The sequence below is a fragment of the Embiotoca jacksoni genome, unplaced genomic scaffold (genome assembly GCF_022577435.1).
Source record: "Embiotoca jacksoni isolate LCO1_2020_lvr unplaced genomic scaffold, fEmbJac1.0.p SCAF_3, whole genome shotgun sequence".
NCBI classification, from domain to species: domain Eukaryota; kingdom Metazoa; phylum Chordata; class Actinopteri; family Embiotocidae; genus Embiotoca; species Embiotoca jacksoni.
The window spans coordinates 20,939,022-20,956,320 of NW_027185381.1; the positions used below are offsets into that span (position 1 = coordinate 20,939,022).

General features: G+C 41.1%; 1 protein-coding gene across 1 annotated transcript; it reads left to right on the plus strand.

Moving 5' to 3' along the window:
* The first annotated feature begins 241 nt into the window (after positions 1-241).
* Positions 242-9,490, plus strand: slc41a2a (solute carrier family 41 member 2a). Its single transcript, XM_069162710.1, has 11 exons — positions 242-298; positions 1,394-1,808; positions 2,090-2,197; positions 5,165-5,236; positions 5,351-5,495; positions 6,113-6,259; positions 6,478-6,625; positions 7,260-7,339; positions 8,560-8,691; positions 9,079-9,227; positions 9,314-9,490. The coding sequence occupies exons 2-11, from the start codon at positions 1,440-1,442 to the stop codon at positions 9,488-9,490; spliced, it is 1,527 nt and encodes a 508-aa protein (XP_069018811.1). The 5' UTR covers positions 242-298; positions 1,394-1,439.
* The last annotated feature ends 7,809 nt before the right edge of the window (positions 9,491-17,299 follow it).

Here is a 17,299-nt window from a genome sequence, read left to right on the forward strand (position 1 = left end):
ATTTTTTGGTAAATGCAACCATAACACCTAGGATGTAATACAGTCACTGGCCAGCACTGAGCTGCCCTTAAAAAAACAACTGTCAAGTATGTCCTGCTGTCTAATACAGACTGTCACTGTGTTTGAATATGGGTGAAGATAGAGAGTGAGAGAGTAAGACATGTGTTGTCTCTGTGTGTGTGGGAGGGTTAGGGTAATGCTACCATTCAGATGATGACAGAGGCCACGAAGAAGAGTCACGGTTAGCAGGAGTGTGCCAGATTAGATGCCTCATCTTCTCCTATGGTGTAACAAAAGGGTAAGGCACTTTTTGTTGGCTCATTATTCAACTTCAACCTACCAAAATGTTGCTCAGACTATCAGATTAAAAGGTATGAACACATTGATTGATTACAGTGGGACACAAAATGATTAACTCTATCTAAAATTAGCAAAACTATGTAGTAGCCTACTTTATTTAATACAAAACTGAACAAAATAGCTAAACTTTGTTCACCAGTGTGATTGTCAGCAAGGAGATGCTGGAGACGTTAACTTTCCAGAAGAAAGTAGGCTTTGTAAATCAATTCTATATGATAATTAAAACTTTCTCTCAAGTTCTTTTGCCCTCAATGCTTTGATCTTAATCTTTGAGTTTATTTCTGCTGAGCTGTAGAAACCCTGTTTGATGTACCCTGGTTTTCTTTACATTCACCTGTATCTGCATGGGTCCAGCAGTAAGGGACTCCTCATAGATAACATTAAAATCTTAATCTGGATGGATTTACTTTTCAAAGTTTGAGTTCCTTAACTGCAAAACTGTAGTTAAACTATACATTATAACACTGAAGTTACTCTTTTAAGCTTTGTTAACAGGATAAGGTGGATTATTTTGACTATTTTTGACACATTGTGACACACTGTCAACAACATTTTTGCAGCTTGTGAAAAAAGTAACACATTTTGTCCAATCCTTCTCTTGGAACTCAAGAACCTCAGCAGTTTAATACCTGGTCATCTCTTAGGAATTCAAAAGGCAGTGTATTGTCTATGTCAGACAATGTAGCCTCAGTGTTTCTGATGGGAAACAGGCATGAAGAATGATAATGCTGGCAATCCGTGCCATCAGATGACTCTGAAACAGCTTCATGCAACAGCCACACTTTCTAAATGCTAAAGTGGCACACTTGATTTCTTCATGCAAGTGCTTTTTAAATATCATGTCAAATTTCTATGTTTTTCACACTTTTTTCAGCTTTTCACCTTTTCCTCACTGCTGTTGCTTTATTTCTCTGTCCCATTGAGGCCTGTCACTTTGTTGGTTGCATATGTATCTTATTTTTCAGTTGTAGCTTGTTTTCAACCAATGCTCTTCAAATGAAATTATTATTTTTGTTGCTCATTTTGTCTTTAGGCCAACTGATTGTGATCTCTGCCTCAGTGGCCAGAGCAGCAGGACCATGGCGTTCCCAGAGTCACATGAGAAGACACAGTCCCAAAGTGGGACACACACGAGTCAACAATACAGATCCAACCCATGTTTATCTCAGCTCTCTGGAACTCCACAACATTTGAGCACTGATGGAAATATATCACCAGTCAACACCAGTCTCCATTACGAGCCACAAGAGGGCACTGAAACAGACTTTTTGCTCCCTGTAAAACTCTACGGTTTGTCAAGTTTCAGCAGATCCACAAGAGCAATGGATGCAGGGGGCTCAGGTTCACCTGCAGAGTCAGTTTGCTCCATGGTGCTGCAGATGCTGGTCCCATTTCTGCTGGCCGGACTTGGGACAGTTTCTGCTGGGGTGCTGCTTGATGTGGTTCAGGTGAGGAAATGGGAAAAGAGCACAGAAGTGGTTTACAGTTTTGGTAATCTCCCAGTGTGGGTTATCATTTCTATTCAGTTAATGATTATGTTTTGACAAAAATCAAGGCGATCATACAATGTCTTTTTGCAAGAAAGAAAGAGATGAAAAAAAGTGAAAAACGAGGATCATTATATTGTGGCACGTTGAAACTAATTGTGTGTTTGTTGTGTTGGGTTGTGGGTACTCTTCTTTAAAAAGATTATGACTGTATATTTTCATCCTGTGTGTTTTCATGGCAGAACTGGGAGGTGTTCCTGGAAGTCACAGAGATCTTCATCCTCGTCCCTGCTGTCTTAGGCATGAAGGGGAACTTGGAAATGACTCTGGCCTCGCGACTCTCGACTGCTGTGAGTGTGTGCATGAAAACGCACACACACAGAGACACGTGCACACAGGCCATATTTTTAATGACAGCATACACTTACCACAACTTATTTTACTGAAATACCAAAAGACATTGGTCACACATGTCAAAACATTAAGCTAAACATATGAAATGTAAATGATGGAGAATGATTGGCTGACTGCAACCGCTTTCTCAAAACTATTTCTGCCTTCTTGCATCGTGGATGTGAAGCTACTCATTGACCTGTGAAGACCAAAGCAGTAGATCATCTTGCAGTACAGAATACTGCAGGACAAATTAAAGCCAACAATAGCCCAACAATTCAGATCTGACATCATGCTGACTTGGAAACTGAAAGGGTGTCTAATAATATAATATGATTCATAAATGGCTCCAGATATCATCTTTGACAAATGTTATATTTACGCCCATTTAGTTTAGATTTGCTGAACACTATTGTGGCCAGAAGTTTGAAGACATTATTTAGCCATAGATCCTATCTCCATAGTTTTGTCATTCAGGGTTCTGTAGCAGCTGCCAGAGGGGAGGAGTTGTACAAGGTTATGTCCAGGGTGTGAGGAATCTGTAACGATCTTCACTGCTTGTTTGCTGATTCGTGAAGAATACGAGGCCTGGAGAGCCGGCAGGGGAGCACCAATGATGTGTTTATCTGTCATTGTTCGCTACAGTCTGTTGCTGCTCTGTTTTGTGGCTGGTCCAAACCAGTTTGTGATGGATGTTGACAGAAGGGATTTGATGACTACGATATAGACCTGCATCAACAGCTACTGTGGCAGATAATTCTATGTCATTTTCTGCAGAAAGTACATCCTTTGCTGGGACTTCTTAAGGATGGAATTGATGTTTTGTCTCACCCTTCAGTTTTTTGGAAATATAGTTCTTGGAAACTTCAAGGTCTCTAGAGGAAGCAGTGCTGAAGGGTGTCTCCCTAAATCCATCGTCATCTCTTGATCAAGGACGTAAGGACATAAGTACTTAAGGACAGTTTTTGACACGGTCAGAGACCATGTTCACCTTCAAGCTATTCTGACCACACCAGAGCCACTTAACCTCTCACCAATATGCAGATTTGTCACAGTCTTGGATGAGTCCAAGTCTTGCATACTTTAGGAGTTTAATAGCTGGGTACTTGATGATGCATACGCTGGTCCAGAGGAAGAAGAGTAGTGGAGAGAGGATATACCCCTGGGTGGCAACAGTGCTGACTGTCCATAGAGCTGTCCTCCCCACAGACTTACCTGCTGTTCCCTGCCTGTCATGAAGATTATGATCCAGTTGATGGGAGAGAGTTTGAATGGGAGGGTTTCTGGAATGATGGTGAAGAAAACTGAGATGAAGTCTACAAACAGGATGCTTGCACTTGTCCCTGGGTAGCCACGATGTTTTAATAAGTAGCAGAGTCCCCTCTTTACTGCACCATCCATTTAGGCAAATGGTAGTATGTCCAGCACTTTTACTGTGACATTCGTCAGGAGGACTACTACCATTACATTAAGCTGACGCTTTTATCCAAAGCGACTTACAACACACTGATGGTACACCATTAGGAGTAATTTTAGGGTTCAGTGTCTTGCTCAAGGACACTTAGGTATGTGGACAAGAGGAGCTGGGGTCAAACCACCAACCTTCCGATTAGTGTGCAACCCACTCTACTGACTGAGCTACAGCCTCATACTACTCATAATACCAGTCGTACAAAGGATGGTATTCAATCTCTAATGAAGGGTTTTTTGGAGATTGGGATGATGGTGGAGCATTTGAAGCAGGAGGGGACTTTAAACAGCTCCAGTGATCTGTTAAAGATTGGAGGCAGTTAGTCAACACAAGCTTTAAGATAGCAGGGGGAGACATCCACTGGGCTTTCCTGTTTTGTTTTGAGTTGAGTTTTGAGTGCAGCCTGAGTATTGGAGGGGGGGTGGAAGTGTGATTGCCTGAGATGTGATGGGTGCTCCTATCTTTGGGCTAGAGTGGGTGAGTGGCATGAATTTGTCTCTAGAGGACATTCAAGTCATGAATCAGGGCCTTTGTTTGTCTCAGCAGGGGGAGGGCCATCTCCTGTAGCGCTCCTGTGATATTTTACAGGCCTCTCGACATAGCTAGATTGGGGGTAAATGACAATTGAATTAACATGGAGAGCTGGGAAGATTTTGAAGTGCAGGAGCTCTTTGCTGTGCACGGTGAAGAAGAGATCAAAGACAGATGACTAGGACCTCATTCTATATGCAAATATAAGGAGGCTGCTGAATCAGAAAACAAACAGATAGCAAACCAACTCAAGGCACTCAAAAATATATGTGTTCTTGCCAATTTCCTGTGATCCAGGTCATATCTGAAGAGTCACGACCAGAATTTAACCTGTGTTGACTGACTTGGTTTAAAGAAGAAGGTATTATCCTCTCTGATCTCCTTTGTCAGTGACATTTTAGATAAAGCTCCATCCCCACTTCTGTAGGCATCCTCCTTGACTTGATGAGGTTGTTTTAGTCATCTGGGATGATCTACCTGATGTTAAGCACCTCATTTCCAGGGGAAAGTAATGAGGTTTGAGTAACTGAACATACAGAGAATAAACTAAAAAGAAGGTTCTTGGGAGTGAGGTACTGAGGCATTTTCAATGCAAAAAACAAATACAAAGCAAGTAGGAGGACAGCATGCTTCTTCAAAGCTCACAAGCAATCTAAAAATTGTACTTGGAGGCTCTATTCTTATTAAGTAGGATTGAAGTTGGAGTATAAGTACAGTATATCAAAATTGTTGGTGCCACTGCAAAGCTATTTTTTAGAAAGAAAAATCAAGCAAAAAACCTTTTGTAAGATCTTGAATAACATTTGTATGCTGATGTTCCCATTTCATTTAGCAGCTGCTCATCAGCTTCAAGAGTTTTCCCAACTGTTATGGAAAAGTAGATGCTCATGTTAATGAGTTCATGTATTTCTCATGTTGTCAGGTGAATGCAGGGAAAATGGAATCTGCCAGAGAAAAGTGGATGTTGATTATTGGGAACTTGGCTCTCAAACAGGTACATTATTTTCATTTCAGAAAGAATAACTTAGTGAAAAATTATGTCGATTTGATCTTAAACCATAACTTGAATGTGATCTAAAAACATTTTTTTTCACAATTAATTTTACAGTTACAAGCCACAGTGCTTGGCCTGTTAGCTTCCCTGATGGCGACTGTGTTGGGATGGATGGCTGAAGGAAAGATTCCCTTTAATCATGTAGTACTCTTGTGTTCAACCAGTGTTTCAACTGTGTTTGTGGCTTCACTGCTGCAAGGTAACAACACAACTTATTTTCACATTGAACAATTATCCTTGACATTTGTGCAATACACATTGCTTCATATCCTCATTATTAGTTTAAACACATACAAAAAAACAATACAGAGTTCGCTCTCAGCCTCTGACCCCTGAGTTTCTGTGTGGTCCATTCTTTTTTGTCCTTGTCTGTTTTGGACAGTTTCTCACAGTTCATCATTCTTCACTGCTTTTTATTTACAAGGCAACCTTCAGGCTAGTTCTGGTATTCTTGGTCCTATTTTTTGCCTCCACTCTGCACATTTTTAAGAAAATATATAATATTTTTCAAGAAACTGTTTTAAATCAAATACATTTTTTAGAAAGGGAGGTATGAACTGAGGGACTATGGTGCCATCACTCCAATTAAGTTTTCATTTTTGTTTGCAGAATGTGTTCTGATCAAGCATTACCGGGCCCTGCTTTCCTTTCCTTTTTTGATTTTTGATTATTCTTAAATGAAGAGGTTTTCAGTTTTACTTCCATCCAAGTTGGATGTGAAGTAAGGGGGGGAGTTCTCCAGTAAAATGAGCATCCTATGGTCTAAGTGTAACCAAAACTCGTGAACCCCTTTAACTTGTTTTTAACTGTCTCCAGGTATTGTTATGGTAGGAGTGATTATCGGCTCCAAGCGGATGGGAATAAACCCTGACAACGTGGCCACACCCATTGCAGCCAGCTTTGGAGATCTCATCACTCTTGCTTTGTTGGCCTGCTTCAGTCAGTGGTTCTACTCTTTCATGGGTGAGAGAGATGAGGACAAATGTGGACTTGTGTTGTACAACAGAACAGTAAAGTACAATATACTTTACGCACATATTGCATGCATCTTTCCCTTTTGGCCAACAGATGGCACTTGTGACCCTTAATCTCCATCCTCAAAAATCAGAGACCCATCATAGTTAAAGACTGATTCCTGGTGGAGAATGAAAGTATAAATAATCACTATTTCTTTGTGACAGACCTTTATCCATATGTGTTGTACCTGGTGGATCTATTATATTTATGCCTGATCCCCGTCTGGGTGGTCGTGGCCTCTAAACACCCAGCCAGTCACATCCTGCTGCGCACCGGCTGGGAACCAATCATGACAGCAATGGTTATTAGCAGGTATGCACCTCGGCCTGGAAACTGGCTTTCAGTTTACACATGTATTCAGGACACACAACATTTTTCACATTTAAGTGTGTTGTGCATTTTGAAATGTATAAATACTGTTAAGTTATATTATTAGTAAATAGAACATAATAACAATTACATCATTCAACATTATTAAGTCCAGGGATTTGCGTTTTAAAATGAACACTCGTCATCTACCCCCAATAATTTTTTGGTTTAAATGTATAATTGTGTTTAATAAGAAACATTTGAATTCCATTGTCATCTATTTACTGAGTAAGACTACTAAGGATACATATTCTATTTTGCGCTATTATTTATTTATGCTATTTTGTCAACAAACTATCAGGATAATTATGGTTTTATGTTCATCTTAATAGAAAGTTTAATATACACCAGAACACAAACAGATTAAAAAACTCTTTGAACCTCTGAGGATGTTGCCTTTCATGCAGCTTTCTTTTAGTTTCTAGCCTGAATGCAAAATCAACATTATTTCTAAATGTTTACTTGCTTTGAGCCCAGATTTTATTTGATGAGTTAATTATGTTTTGCAGTGCCAGAGGTTTACAAAAATAATATGTAACGCTCCTAAAAGCATGTTCTTTGGTTGTCTTTCTTTTAGTATTGGAGGACTTATTCTGGACAAGATTGTGTCAGATCCAAACTTGGCAGGAATCCTAGTTTATGCTCCTGTGATAAATGGTGAGTTGTCCTCTTAATCATTAAGACAAAAAGAAGCACATGCATTAAGACTTAATGCATGTGCTTCTTTTTGTCGTCCTGTGTAAATCTTTAATCATTTCTTAAGCATTTGATAACACACAAATCACCATCCTTTATATTGTCAGAGAACACCTGTAAATTCCTAGTGACGTAAATCATAAAATCTTTCCACATCTGAACACTTCAAGTAGCCAAAACATCTTCTGGGCTGCACTGCCAAAAATATTTCATTTGTCTATTTCATCCGAGGACATAAAGATAAGATGGACGGGGCCTCCTGGCAAGAAAGTTATCAGTTGTAAAGGAAGTGTCACTGTTTTGACTGGAGATACAGGCCTTCAGAGCATGTCGACTGTAATATACAGTGTGACCCAAGTTAATGTGAGATCTGCATACATGCATGTATGGACCTTAGTAAACATGACATCTTCACACGCACATGTATTGATGCTGTGTTTTATTGTGTTTAAAGCAGGGGACTGTTGCACAGAAGCAATTTGTGGATCCTAGTTAAATGCAGATTGCAAATTAAAAATTGCATTTCACTTCACAAATGACCGCTAATCGCAGATTAAATTGTGGTTCCTGCAGTCCTGTCCCACACTCATGTATGGGTGACAGGGTGTTTCTCCTCATGAGTTAAAGGTGACAAAAGTAAAATGAGAGGAGACCATGTCATGTTGCAAGTGACAGCTTACAACCAAGATGTTGTCCACATCTGCTTTGTACTGAGAGGACAGTGTCTTCTTCTGTAACTAAATACATGCAGTCATGTGAAGGCAACAGGACATATGTTGAAACATCTGAACCATCTGGTAAGTGCAGCTCCAACTTTCTTTTAGCAAAAGCAGTGTTTCTTGTTTTATTCTTAAAATGCATTATGGTGCAAACATTGAAATATCGAAGATCTGACACTGTCACCGACTCTATACTGAGAAGTTTTACTTTAACTTTTGGAAACCACATTGGTGCGTCCCAACTAATGATGACACAGTCGTCCTCCTCAGTCATGAGACATATCATAGGTAAGATTCACAAACAAAGGGATCACTATTTAATTATTATGACTTTTTTTTTTTATCCATATGCCACATTTTGTCTTCACACAAAAGCTGACTATATATACACAAGATAAAAATATGGCCTCACTGTTGCCCATGCCCCTGCCTTTTTAAAAAAAATTTTTTTATCCTTACCAGGTATTGGAGGAAACCTCGTCTCTATTCAGTCTAGTCGTATTTCTACTAATTTGCACTTGAATTACTCACATGGAGAGGTTCCTGAAGGACGCAGGAGCTGCTTCAACCCGTGTCACACATTTTTTGGTACAGGTAAAGAGCAAAGTTCCTGTTAACACAATGAAAATGCATCTTGTGTGATCCGATGGTAATGGATTAAAGATGCTCCAATACTTTCACAATTAACCAAGGTGTTTGGATGCACCGGCTTCCGTAACAATTCCCTATGAGGCTTACCCAGACCCATATACTCACAAAGTCCATTTGTGATCCCAACCGACTACCCGAGGAGCATCTGGAGACATATTCAATTACCATTTAAATGTGAACTGTCCTCTTGTGATCAGATCACCAAAGATACATGTTAATGCCCGGTATGAACAAGATCAAATGTTCAAACCCTGTAAATGAGGCTTTTCCCTTCATCTAATACACACATAACTCACACACACAATCTGATGTTTAGCTTTGTCTCGGCAGGAGCAAACCATCGATCTGCCCAGGTTCTGCTTTCTTTGGTCATCCCCGGTCAGTTGATCTTTTTACACACTATCCACCTTATGAAAGGAGGCCATACATGGCCCAGTCCTCTCTTCACTGTCATCTTCTTGTCTGCTTCCCTGATTCAGGTGAGTCAGACGTGCAGGGATATTCCTCTGTGCATACCTAATCACCAGTCTGGTCTGCAGTAACTCTCATGTCTCATGTCCCTCAGGTCTTCGCCCTGCTCTGCATAGCTGACTGTATGGTGCACGGTCTGTGGCGGAGGAGTAAAGACCCTGACAGTTACTCAATACCCTACCTCACAGCCCTCGCAGACCTTCTGGGGACTGCTCTCCTCTCTCTTGCCTTTGTCCTGCTGTGGTGTGCTGGTGACTCAGGCAGCGTATAGGTTCAAAACAAGAAAAATCTAGAGGAAAAATAAATACCAGAGAACATGATTTATAGTTGCAAAATGATGAAAGGACAAAGGTTATTCATGAAAGGCAATCATCCATTTATTCTCTGATTCAGCTTCATCATTATCCAACTGTGGTACATCTTCCAGACAACTGCTTTTTTTTCCTCACTGTTACTGCACCTCCTGACCTCCTGTCAACAATGTTTGGAGATGTTACAGATCAGCCCAGTTTCCTGTCTTATGTGATTGTGACAAGCATCTCTGCCATCACCGGGGTTCTGTCAGCACGAATAAACAACACTCAGCCAAAGTACCGTTCAGCATGTTTATTCCAACACAACAACTCCACATCAATATTCGTGTGCTCTTCTGCCGAGCATCCGGTCACACGTCAGGTCTACAGCCAGCCTGCTGCTCAGTCTCTCCAGGAGTGCACCCTGTCTGGTGTCCTGCTACTTGGTTTTAAGCAGGAAGAGAGGGACAATCAGGGATTCGATTCAGCTGGACCAATTAAGCCTCTTCCAGGCACCGTTCCCTGAACCACTCCCCTAATCGGTCCCTCCTGCAGCTGAGCCAAACCATGCCCCACTACCACATTGATGTTTACTAAAACACTCTGCTGCTTCTTGTCAGAAACACAGAAATGCATAACGCCAGAACATAAGAATCACAAGTACACATAACTGTAGCACACCTCTTGTTCAGGTTTTGTCACTTTTTACATCTGTCCACCACTGTACACAATCATGCACTTAGAAAAACAATCATGCACTTAGAAAAAAATCAGGGAATCGTCCAAAACTTCCTGAACGTATCAGTTATACATAAAATGAATGGACCAACCTGATGTCTTGACACGTGGGTAATATGTCCTGAGCTCCAGTCAGATGATTTTGATCCATCCTTTCAATGTTTTGGTGACTATCATCACAAATACTTTTCTGTTTTGTTTTCAGCTTCAGTACAGAATTATTTACCTTACAGACACTGCTCAAGATTTTACCTTATATTCTTTACTATGTAAGCACTTTGTAATTTTGTTTAGAGATGTGATTCATAAATAAAGTTATTATTAAATGTTATTGACATTTCCAGCATCTTCTTTATAAGTTTAGAAACCGAACAATAACTGATCAATAACTGCAACAATAGTCAGTGGTATAGTTCAGACAATTTAAACGAAAAATCAGTGTTACCCCTTAAACATTTCATTTATATAATTTTTTTTAAAGGGTGGTAAGAGCTCCAATAATAAACTAATATTTGGACAGAAACATAACCTTTTATTTGTCACGGCAAAGCATACAAGATATCTTGGAGAGCCCAACATCAACCAGAGGTCTCTCTGTTGAGGTCTGACTTCCCACTCGCTGTCACACATATTTATACTAATCAAAGGGGCGTTACATATAACTGGGCAGGAAACTTATGTAAGCTGTCTGTCTCAGTACTTTTCCATTGTCCTTTTGCCCTACGCACGTGCTCTCACCTAACAGTGAACTGCACCCTGTATAGCGAGCCCACGCAAGTTCCTGTTTTCTATAGACAACTATACCTTGTGATGTTACTGAGACAGACAGTTAGCACTTTCAGTTCCCTCGATGCCCTATAGACACAGTCCGCTCCTAATAAGGTGCGTTAATCGCACACTACAGTACCATAAGCAGAACCAGTACTTCCTCTTCTTCTGTTTCTTCGTACATGTATTTTTACAGTTCTAAGAATGACAACCTACGACACGTCTAGATATAAAAACACTTCTAGTTATAAAACAATGATAATATATGACATGATTTTAATTCCACAGTAATGAATTAATTTCACAACAACAAGTGTTTGTTAAATGTACAGATATGTCTAGTCAGCTGACACCCGCTCATAGGATCAAAGGTAAGGGGAACCTTTTTCTTAAAAATCCCTATTAGTTGGAAGATTTTTGTGTCAGGTATGCATATTGACTGATTAGTGCATCAAAAGAATATATTAAATTGATTTATTTTAATAATTGAAAGACGGCCCAGATGGTAAATCAAAGATCAAAGAAATTAGGGGGAGGCCTATTATAGGTCTACCCTATTGGGTAAAAGGAAAATATTATTTTGGAAATAATCTAGAAAATATAATTCTGGGAATTATATGAAAGGATCATTTAGAATGATCAAAGAAAATAAATATAAGAATCAAGGATTCTATATTTAAAAGAAGAATAAAGAAACGTGAAGTAATAATATGACATGTCAATAAAACATATTTGGAATCATTGGTGTAAATTTAAAGACGTCAAAACAGGATTTTATAATACAAAATTATTTAGTATTAAGAATTGAGGAACAACATTATTGGGATCATATGAGGGAAATAATGACTCTATAGTCTCTATAATTTCATGTGACAGATACATTTTATGTGAAAAGGAAGAGACAAGAGTCTATGAACAGTGTGAAGAAGTGAAAACTGTTTGGTGGAATAGGGTCTCTATCACTGTTATTTGTGTAGGAGGAGTTAGAATATGGTGTTGTAATGAACCACTGTTGAATGACTGCATAAAATTATCATTGATCAAACGGTGGACATTACATGTCCATCATACTTGTGTATTAGAGTGTGTGGACAAAAAAAAAATAAAAAAAAATAAGTAAAGGAGCATAGTGAGTACGACAAACAGTGGACAACCCAAATTTATACTGACTGTATTTTGTGTACCTGTTTTATTACCCAGGAAGGAAGGAAGGTATTTGATGGAAAAATAATGAACTCATCATACTTGTCAAATGTTGGTCTATCTGTTGCACAACATGTTCCTATTGTCTCAGTTACAATGTCTCTGTACCTTCATCTTATGACCTACGACCTCACTCAGTACTATCTACAAAATCAGATATACAGAGGAAATGGGGGTGACTGTCAACTGTTTGTCACACTGTATATAAGCTGAACTACGGAGGAGAGACTTCTTTGAGTGTACATGTATTTGCTCCTTCTTGCAAGAATAAATGTCCGATATGTTTGATTTTGAATCTAGCCTCTGAGTAATTTTTCTAACAGTATTATAACAACATTTTACAACTGTAAACTATAAATAATCCACATTAAGTCACCACAAGCATGAGAGAGAGACATTAAGACATCACTTTCCTTCATTGCACACATTTTAGCTGAACATGTCACGATGCAGAGTACACTTCATCATGCTGCCACAAATCGGGCTCTCTGTTTATGACAGTTCACGTAAAACAAAGAAGCCAAGTATAGTTTAGTATAACCGGTACCAGTCAGTTTAAAAAAAAAAATGCTTTGATGACACAGATACCAATCTTGGATATCAGCTCGGGATGTTGGTCACATCGTTCAACCTCAGCCAACACGATGCAGAGGACCAAAACAACGCCATCATTTCCTGGTGTCAACTTCTTGAAAGCAGGGACCTGCTCTGTTTTATTAAGTCCTTAAATCCTTAAATCCTAAATTACGTACTGCTTCTAAGAAATAGCTGTATGTACAGACTCTAAATTCAGACACTGAAAATGTCTCCTGACTTCTCCCTCCTTGATTTTGATCTATTACCAAACCATACATATAAATGGAAACAGTAAGACCTCAAATAATGTTCAAATAATTCATATTATATCTTATGGATCCCTCTGCAGGTCACTCACATGGTTGAAGAGAATCTTTTTTCAATACAAGACAAAACAAAACACAGACCTCACCCATCTTTATATAATAAGATCAAATGTAGTAATGCCTGAAAAAGGCTGCTTAAATATGAAATGAAGATGTTTCCACCGAACCATTCAACCCTGCTTCTCGTCATGCTCATCATGTCTCCACTTCTCAATAATGTTTGAATTTGAATTGAAAGATCAAAGCGGTCATTAATCACTGAACAGCTAAGAGCAACTTCTTAAAAGGGGGCGTGGTTAAAATTGAAGTTGTCATAAATCACTTTTTGACTGGTAGTGGTGCATGTTACTTTCTCTCAACTGTCTCCATTGACCAGTACGTGGTGAGGTTTGTGTGTTGTGTGTTAACAGAGCTCATAATCACTAATCAATAATTTGTTTGGGCTTGATTATTAAGTTGACAGGATGCTCAGAAAGGTGGGTCCCTGTAAACCATGGAAAAATCACATTGACCCCATAAACCACAAAGACCTGTGTGTTGTGCTATCCTATGCTAGTCTTTGCTTACAATAATACTATTAATGTATGCCATATTGTATTCCTTATATACAATCTCGTATTAATCAACTATTAATCCTCAGGCATATGTGTGCGATTCTGTGCTAGGTTATGTTTACAATAATACAACATATATGTATGCCATATCATATTAATTATATACAGGTCGTATTATCAACTATTAATCCTAAGGGGTAGACGAAAGGCTGTGTTTGTGAATGAAGGTGTAGACAACAGGGTGTGGTTGTGAATGAAGGTGTAGATGAAAGGTTGTGAATGAAGGTGTAGACAAAAGGCTGTGTTTGTGAATGAGAGTGAAAGTACTGTGCCAAACCAAAAGGTCACAGGAGGGGGTCGGCAACCTGTGGGGTCACATACTGTTGTTCTTTGAGGCATAAACAGGAACAGATGGCTGTTGCGAGGACTTCAGGGCGTGAAGGAAGACAACCACCACCTCGACCAACCAACAAAGGACACATCAATACACATTACTTTTTGGTGTCTGGACTATAAGAAGACTCGGTGAGGGAAAGTCAGGAGGTCAGACTTTGTGAACTGACACATACTCTGTTGCGGTCAGGGAAACATAGTCTGGACCCAGAGCTCTGTAAACTGATTATTCTGTTGCTGTTAAATAAATATCTTGAAGCCTGACATCTTCTCCTATTGCCTCATTAAAGAACACGCAGGACTGGGGGCTGACACATATTGGCTTTGTACTAGCATGAGCCCGAGTCCAACAATTTGGTGACCCCGACGTGATGAGGACGGAGAAGTGAAGGCAGAGACGGAAAATAGGATCACAGCAGACATCTGGTCTACAATGACAACAGCGGGCACCAACTGAAAAAGGTAAGCAGACACCTGTTATAACAAAGTTCTGCAATTGGACATTATCAAATTGTGTTGTTGTCAAAGTATAAACCAAGTGTCCTAGAATAAACAACAGAATAAACAGTAAAAAAGGAAGACAGGGGAGAAAGTCCCCGGGTCTGTGCTTGGATGCGGTATCCGGCGTGCCGCGGATGAGGTATCCGGTGGGCAAATTGGAAACTAAGGGAGAGTAAAATCTCCAACAAAATTGGGTGTACGAACCTGACTCTGTGTGGTACGGAGCAAAAGAACGTTATATAAGGCGTAAACTTAAACAGGCCCGGCGATATAATGTGTGTGAGGTCATTCATTTTTCTTATGAAGAACTGACCACTGCAGTCCAATGTTGAAGTGAAATTAAAGACTGTTGAAAGCATTTAAATACTGGGGAAATGTGGGTGGCTTCCAAGAACTAAGCAAGTTTTATAGAGACAGCCAGTCTCGGCAAGTTCTTGTTCTGTGGGGACAAAGGGTGGTGTTGGTGAAGAAGTGAGCGTGAATTAAAAGATTTGTGGTATCTGGGGCGACCCCTAGAGTGAGACCGGACTGAATTTATTCAGCCTAGAAGCTTGTCTCACCAGATCCACAAATTGACCTAAAGGAGTCATTCACACTCAATCTCCACATGTGTGTTGAATTATCACTGTGTGGTAGTATTGAATAAACAGTAAAAACATTTTAAAAAAAGGATATGGAAGGCGAATTTGATCGAGAGTGTGTGGAGTATGGGGGCTGTGGCCCAGAAGTGAATGTAGGAGAACAGTGGGTTCTCATTAGGATGCAGTTGAGTAGTGGATGTGACAAGGGAGTTAGAAAGAGAGAAATGAGAGAATATGATAAGTTATGGGACAAACTGAAGGAAACAGAAGGTTTCCCTGCGGACCAGGACATGACGGTAATCTGGCCATGGCTGAGTAGAGCAGAAAATAAGACCAGACAAGACATAAAGAAACGTGAAGAAGGTGGTCCTAAGGGGTGGACAGAAAAAAGGAAGTGGAAAAAGGAAAAGGAAGAGATGCAGGATAGGAGAAGAAGATTGCATAATATGGCATTAGCAGGCGGAGCCACACAGCAAGTGTGGGAGAGTAAACGGAAAAAGCAGGTGAAGAAAAGACCAGATGACATACCGCAGATTATGACTACCATGACGGCCAAAACCGACCTACCCCCCATGACTTCAGCACCGAAATTGTATCCTGACCTGTCTCAGTCAACTGCACCCCCTCCTTATGTCTTAGGCCCACGGATACAGGCATCGCTGTTCGCCATAAAAGGTGGAACTGTGGAGGCCGTTCCGGTGCCAGACGAGGGCCCAAGGCCAGGACCAGACAGGGTTAGAGAGGAGTATGAACTACTAGCACAAGAACATCTCAGAATGGAGGGCGAGATTCAGAGTAAATTGACCCTACTGACATCGATGGTGGAAGAGGTAGAACAGGGCCTGAAAGCACCATGGGCGGCAGAACAGCCCACGACTGAGGCAGAAAAGAACAGAATGTATACCTCCACGCCTGCAGACCCAACCCAGGAACCCTGGGAGGTCAGAGCACGCCGAGAGCGTGACCATCACTCGCTGAGGGAGCAGGGAGGCACTGAGAGTAGGCGGAGACCAGAACATGAGCGGGGAGGGGATAGAGAGAGTGAGGAATCAGAGACAGAGAGTGAATCACACCACAGCGAGACAGAATCAGACGAAAACGGTCCGGCAGAGTTTGCAGCCCAACTTAGTGGGCGCTTGCTTCTCTCCGCCCCTCGCCCAAAACATAAACCTACCACAGAACCACACTCACATTCACACTCATACAACACCCGCTCCAAGGATAGACCCGTCACATGATGATGCCCCTCTTAGACAGAGGCCCTGGAAAGGGGCCGGTGTATCCGCCCTTTTCGTTCACAGACATGAATGGCATCCTGGAAAAAATGCCCAGCCCAGCAGAAGGGGGTGGCACATGGATGACAAAGTTCTGCCAACTCACCCAGGGACATACACTAGCTATGGGTGACTGGAGAGCACTGATTGGCCGCCAGCTGGCTGCACACGAGACCACACAAATTGAGACATCAGCCGACACAGGGACCGAACCAGATGATTCTCTCTTCGCCCCTAAGGCCACAACAATTGGAAAAGCAATGAGGGAGATGTTTCCCCCACCGCTGGGTGCGATGCACTATCTGACATTCACATACAAAGACGGAGAGAGTGTGGCTGAATTTTTACTCAAGTGCAGGAAGACCTGGATGGAGGTGGCGGGGACACATCCTAGCTCGAGCCCCCTGCAAACCACTCTTTTCCGCAAAGCTGTATTAGGAGGAATGCCACGGTCAGTACAGGATAACATGGAGGCTAATCCAGACATGTTAGGATCTGACAGCCAACAGTGGGAAAAACATTTAGCGCACCACACTAGAGCTCACCAACAGACGCAAAAAGAGAGGGATGATGGTCTGAACGCGGCACAGACCCAGCTGATAAAGCTGCAATTAGAGGATGCTCGACGTAGAGCTACGGAAACAAAAAGAGGCCACAAGGGAGAGGTGTCCCCGACACCTCAACCCGACACTTCAAACACGCACACACCACCGACTCAACCACAGCAGACACCGCTGGCTCCGCCTCCACCTCAGACCCACATGATGATGCCATATGTGCCCTCTCCACAGTTTTCTAATTGGCCACCCGCTCCTCCACAATACTAGCAGGGGCCCAGACAGAACAGGGGAGGGTTCAGAGGTAGAGCTCAGG

Excerpts from the sequence above, each read along its gene's own strand:
- slc41a2a (XM_069162710.1), top strand. The coding sequence starts at position 1,440 with ATGGCGTTCCCAGAGTCACATGAGAAGACACAGTCCCAAAGTGGGACA. Across the intron at positions 6,626-7,259 it reads ACAGCAATGGTTATTAGCAG|TATTGGAGGACTTATTCTGG; the intron begins GTATGCACCTCG and ends TCTTTCTTTTAG. Across the intron at positions 7,340-8,559 it reads TTATGCTCCTGTGATAAATG|GTATTGGAGGAAACCTCGTC; the intron begins GTGAGTTGTCCT and ends TATCCTTACCAG.